Source organism: Schistocerca gregaria, chromosome 3, assembly GCF_023897955.1.
Source record: "Schistocerca gregaria isolate iqSchGreg1 chromosome 3, iqSchGreg1.2, whole genome shotgun sequence".
NCBI lineage: Eukaryota > Metazoa > Arthropoda > Insecta > Orthoptera > Acrididae > Schistocerca > Schistocerca gregaria.
This window is the reverse complement of record NC_064922.1, coordinates 850,891,247-850,897,808: the sequence shown is the minus strand read 5'-3', so window position 1 is coordinate 850,897,808 and position 6,562 is coordinate 850,891,247. Positions and strand designations below refer to the sequence as shown.

The following is a 6,562-nucleotide window of genomic DNA, read 5'->3' as shown; positions in this document are numbered from 1 at the left end:
GCGATGTTCGGGAGTGGAATGGTCGAGAGACAGTATGATTGTGGTTCGATGAACCCTCTGCCAAGCACTTAAATGTGAATTGCAGAGTAATCATGTAGATGTAGATGTAGATGGGACAACTCTGTCAGTTTGTGAGTTATGGACTTTAAACAGTGGATACATTTTTTGGACCCCTCTGTATAACACGTGAGATACCGGGAAATACGGGAGAGTTGGTCACTCTATGCAAAATGGGGAACCCCATTGGGAAATCTGGAAAGAGCACAGCGCAGCCTCGCTAGCTCTGAAGAACGCGCCCGACGTTCGAGAGACAATGCACAGAGCGCGAGCGGCGGGGCGCGTGCTGCTGGCTCAGCGCCTTTTGCGCGCGCAGACGCGCTTACCCAGCGGCGGGCGGCGTCGATGTCCCCCAGCGGGGCCGGGCCGCCGGAAGTACTGAGCCGGGAGCAAACCGGAAGCTGCTACTTGCCCGCGGGTGCACTGCGCGGGGTGCGATCTCGGCCCGCCCGTTTCCCCGGATTCGTGGGGACGTGAGGTGGGGCGCGGCGCGGCGCAAGGTGCGGCCTGACAGATAGAGCTAATCAGCAATCAGAGATAAGTCGGGAGGCGAGAGGGCGCAGATAAGCTCAGTCCGGCGCGAGGCAGCATGGCGGCGGCGGCGGCGGTCGCTGTACAGGTGAGTGAGTGGCGGCTGCGAGCGCGGGCGATCTCTGGCTGGGCTGCGTGCCGTGCGTGTGCGACAGGTAGGGTGGGCGGCGGCGCCCTACCCCAGAGGACAGCGGCCGAGGGAGCGGCGAAGCGAGTCACTCCGCCTCTGTACTGCGTGTCGCTGCCATCTTCCGATAGCACGCACAACTGCGTTAAAGCCTTCTCCGTCTATGAAAGAAGGAAAACGACACGCTGAGTGAACGATAGCGGATATTTCGCAAATAAAGCCGACTCGATCGGAGGTACGTGGCACTAGAGCTCTACACACAGGTCCCGCTATTTCCGTAAATTACGGAGCTGTGTTTACAAGTTTGTCTGCGCAGCCATCCTCCACTGCAAGCACAGAAATACTTGTTTTGTAAATACACTACTGGCCATTAAAATTGCTACACCAAGGAGAAATGAAGATGACAAACGGGTATTCATTGGACAAATATGTTATACTAGGACTGACACGTGATTACATTTTCACGCAATTTGGGTGCATAGATCCTGAGAAATGAGTACCCAGAACAACCACCTCTGGCCGTAATAACGGCCTAAATACGCCTGGGCATTGAGTCAAACACAGCTTGAATGGCGTGTACATGTACAGCTGCCCATGCAGTTTCAACACGATACCACAGTTCATCAAGAGTAGTGACTGGCGTATTGTGACGAGCCAGTTGCTCGGGCACCATTGATCTGGCGTTTTCAATTGGTCACAGATCTGGAGAATGTGCTGGCCAGGGCACCAGTCGAAAAGAAGGGCCCATACAGGACATGCAACATGCGATCGTGCATTATCCTGCTGAAATGTAGGGTTTCGCAGGGATCGAATGAAGTGTACAGCTACGGGTCATAACACATCTGAAATGTAACTTCCACTGTTCAAAGTGCCGTCAATGCGAACAAGAGGTGACCGAGACGTGTAACCAATGGCACCCCATACCATCACGCCGCGTGATACGCCAGTATGGCGATGACGAATACACGCTTCCAATGTGCGTTCACCGCGATGTCGCCAAACACGGATGCGACCATCATGATGCTGTAAACAGAACCTAGATTCATCCGAAAAAATGACGTTTTGCTATTCGTGCACCCAGGTTCGTCGTTGAGAACCCCATCGCAAGCGCTGCTGTCTGTGATGCAGCGTCAAGGGTAACCGCAGCCACGGTCTCCGACCTGATAGTCCGTCCTGCTGCAAACGTCGTCGAACTGTTCGTGCAGATGGTTGTTGTCTTGCAGACGTCCCCATCTGTTGACTCAGGGATCGAGACGTGGCTGCACCATCCGTTACAGCCATGGAGATAAGATGCCTGTCATCTCGACTGCTGGTGATTCGAGGCCGTTGGGATCCAGCACGGCGTTCCGTATTACCCTCGTGATCCCACCGATTCCATATTCTGCTAACAGTCATTGGATCTCGACCAAGGCGAACAGCAATGTCGCGACACGATAAACCGAAATCGCTATAGGCTACAATCCTACCTTTAGCAAAGTCGGAAACGTGATGGTACGCATTTCTCCTCCTTACACGAGGCATCACAATAACGTTTCACCAGGCAACGCCGGTCAACTGCTGTTTGTGTATGAGAAATCGGTTGGAAACATTCCTCGTGTCAGCACGTTGTAGGTGTCGCCACCGGCGCCAACCTTGTGTGAATGCTCTGAAAAGCTAATCATTTGCATATCACAGCGTCTTCTTCCTGTCGGTTAAATTTCGCGTCTGTAGCACGTCATCTTCGTGGTGTAGAAATTTTAATGGCCAGTAGTGTAAAACCGCCTTCTTTTGCTGCAACTTAATGTATTTTTCCTAGACGTGTTTCGCCTTTTTTCTTCCTATAAGGCGTCTTCAGTGGGACCTAGAACGATACAGTTTTGTTGTTTTTAGATTATCAAGCAATTCACGTCGCGTTTTTCTTTCTTTTTTGGATAATAGCAACATTTGATGCCAGATACCAGGAATATGTGAGGGCCTGTAAGTATGGGACAAACCACTCAACACCTGCAAAACACCTAAGGCAACATAACCACAAACGAACCACTAGAGAAGAAGACATGAAAATAATTAGAATCAACAATAACAAACACCTCCTAAGCCTGCAAGAGAATTACCTCATACAAAAAACCAAAGCAGAAAGGAAAACCCTGTTGAATGGTCAAGTACACATGCCAAACAATTCATTGTTTACACTAATAGATAAAATAATGGAATAACGGTCCCCAAGAGCATTAATATAATAATAGTACTACCCAATATAGTAATAATACCACTCAACATCTTTTCACTCACTTATACGTGAACTCCTCCACAGAGCATAGAGCATTGAAACCAAAAGTCAAAACAGCTGTCACTGAAAGCTTCACCCACTCTTAAACAGCTATTATATTCATATTCAACATTCTACAAACCACCAACTCACCGCCCCCTCACACGCACGCACACACACACACACACACACACACTACTAAAAAAAGAACCATATACACACTCTTCAGCTCAGTCTCTCTCTCTCTCTCTCTCTCTCTCTCTCTCTCTCTCTCTCTCTCTCTGTCTTACACACACACACACACACACACACACACACAAAGAGAGAGAGTGAGATAAACATAATGAACAGAAGTTTGTTTTGAACATCTACGTCGTTAGGTTGGCAACATGTAGGTAAGCAAAAGAAAGAGAAGCAAACACATACGTTGGTAAGCGTACAGTGTTCGAACAAATAGCTATATCTACTGGCAAAAGAATAATAGTACGGTACATCACAAAAAAGAAGAAGAAACATGGTGAACATTCTGAAACATTTTGGAATACAAAATCATGCTTATGTTTCGAAAATAAAGTGGTAGTGCGACCTCCAGACCAGATGAGAGGAAACACATCACAGCAAACTATAAGTAATTACTAAAGTACATAAAAGACGCGACATGAACTGTTTGATAATCTAAAAATAACACAACTGTGACGCTCTACATCCCACTAAAGCTACCTTAGATCAAGAAAATGGCGAAACGCGGCCTGGGAAACATAATTAAGTTGCAGTGACAAGAGGAGGTTTTACTTACGAAAGAAAATGGCGAAACGCGGCCTGGGAAAAATAATTAAGTTGGAGTAACAAGAGGAGGTTTTACTTACGAAAGAAGTATTACGGAGCTGTGGTTTGTAGGTGTGGAATTAACGTACGATAGCGCCCCAGATGGACACGCTAACGAAAAAAAAGACGCACCACGCAGGAATCATCCGAAAGGGACAAAAATCGATAGGTGTGTCTCACATGTACAGGCGAACAAATGATTACATTTTCTGAAAAACTCGATGATTTGTTCAGGGGAAAGAACTTCGCAAATTCAGCAAGTCAATACTGCGTTACTGCGTTGGTCCAATTTTGGCCCGTATGCAAGCAGCTATTCGGCTTCGCAGTGATTGATAGACTTGTTGGGTCTCCTCCTAAGGGATATCGTGTCAAGTTGTGTTGCAATTTGCGCGTTCCATCGTCAGAATCCAGAAGGCCGTGCCCAAAATGCTCCAAATGTTCTCAGTTGGGGAGAGACCCAGCGACCTTTCTGGCCAAATTAGGGGATGACAAGTACGAAGACCAACAGTGCAGCCGGCCGGGGTGACCGAGCGGTTCCAGGCGCTACAGTCAGGAGCCGCGCGACCGCTATGAAACGCAGGTTCGAATCCTGCCGCGGGCATGGATGTGTGCGATGTCCGTAGGTTGGTTAGGTTTAAGAAGTTCTAAGTTCTAAGGGACTGATGACCACAGATGTTAAGTCCCATAATGCTCAGAGCCATTTGAACCAAGTTAAGTCCCATAAGATTTCACGCACATTTGAACGCTTTTGAATGTCTCACCAGTTGAGAACGTTTGCCGCATTGTGGGCAGGTCCTCTCAAGCAGCTCGGGATTTTGACGAACTACCTCGGCAATTGGACAGAATCTGGCACGATATCCCTCAGGACGAAATCCAACAACTGTTTCAGTGTTCCAAACCGAATAAGTGCTTCCATAAGGGCCAAGGGTGGACCAACGCATTTTTGACTTGCTCAATTTGTGAAGCTTTTTCTCCTGAATTTTTCTGAAATTATAATCATTTCTTTCCTGTACATGCAAAACACGTCTACCGATTTCCGTCGCATTCGCGTATTTCCTTCCTGGCGCGTTGTTTCTTTTTGTCTTAGTCTGTATTCGATACACGTCAGATCACGCGAATCTGCTGGCCACAACACGAACGTAACTTCACTATCGTACTCCTCAAACTGCTGTACCACGAATTTGGCCTTGTGACATGGACATTACACCGCTGGAAAGTGCCATCATAGACGGGGAAGATATAGAGCATGAAAACGTGCAGGGAGCCCGCAATAATTACCGCGTAGTCCATAGCTATCAAGGGAATATATCATAGCATTATTAGAGGAATTGTACCAATATTTGGGCATAGTGATGTAGGGGAACCAAGCCAAACCACTTAAGGATGGTCAGGATGTGAGGGAGAAGTCAGGCAAGTCTCAAAGTGTGAGTAAGAAGAGAAAGGCTAGCGATTCAGATTTGGACTTTTTGGGAATCAATAGAATGAGGAAACGCTGGATCGGCGAGGATCAAGAAAAGATAATGATTAAACAGTGATGTAAAGGTAGGTGGAGAGGCACGGACACCTTGCAAATACAATCCGTTTCAAAGCCGACAATAGTAGGGTATTTGACTGTTTTCTGAAAACTGTCTTAAATGATTAATTATCTCATTTTATAACCCTAACAGGCTTTTCCCCCCTTGAATTTCAGTATTATTTTACAAAATCGGAAATGAAATTCATATAATTTGAAAGGCCGCTAAAACGCTCAATTTGAGCCATGTGATGTCTGTGACGTCACTGGCTAGCTCTCTGCTACTGCTGTCATGATGCTAATTCACAGTGACGCGTTATTTTCGAATTTACGTTTCAGAAAATGGGTTAGAAATGGTGTGTCAGTACTATACTGTACAAACACACCTATAAAAACTCCTGGACCGGCCGGTGCCTGGGGCATGGATATGAGTGATGTCCTTAAGTTAGTTAGGTTTAAGTAGTTCTAAGTTCTAGGTGACTGATGACCTTAGAAGTTAAGTCCCATAGTGCTCAGAGCCATTTGAATCATTTTTTTAACCGCCCACCGAGGTGCACCGACACAATGATTTTTTTCTCTAATTGAAAATCAACAATATGATGGAGCCGTATGGTAAAACTTGTGAGGTCATGTGAACTAAAAAGAGCCATCTTACCCATTGGGATCAGCTTATGGATGCGGGTGGCCAGTAAGACGAGGACGTCGTTTCTACGGTCATCACCAGTCGTCGGCCGTTGGAGTGCCCGGGACTGCTCAACCGTTGGAGTAACCGGGACAGCTGCATACAGTCAAAGACTGTTTCTGTTACCGTATGGGGATCGTGGGAACATCACGTCTGCAATTCAACTTCTTCTCACATCTGGCACACCCCAGTCATGCGGTGGGTCCATATAGAACGACCCCAAATAGCAAAAAAAGTTCCGGTATTGCGCTCTTTTCGTCGAGACCATGAACTGCTCCATCATTTATTGCCAGAAATCAAGGACTTCCTATTCGCCGTAGCGGTGCATGTAGCGTATCGCCACTCCCTTTACCCAATTGACCGCGTTCATCCAGGTTGAAACGTCACCTTTGGAAAACCGTAAATGACTGTGCTAATAAAACTCTTAAGTTATTTGATTTTCAAACAGCTGAGCAAAAGTGAACGTACTCAGATATTTCTCTCTTTACTTATTCTGATCAACACTAAACTGACACACAACATTTTTAGCGCAACGCAATATGACTTTCAATAATCTCTACAAAAGAATGGCCGTGACTA

General features: G+C 46.7%; 1 protein-coding gene across 1 annotated transcript in view; it reads left to right on the top strand.

Moving 5' to 3' along the window:
- The first annotated feature begins 627 nt into the window (after window positions 1-627).
- The window catches only part of LOC126355625 (podocan-like), a 218,115-nt gene continuing 212,180 nt past the window's right edge, over window positions 628-6,562 (top strand). Inside the window, exon 1 of the mRNA XM_050005988.1 lies at window positions 628-676. Coding sequence (XP_049861945.1) covers window positions 647-676 — 30 coding nt within the window. The 5' untranslated portion in view covers window positions 628-646. The remainder of the gene's footprint in view (window positions 677-6,562) is intronic.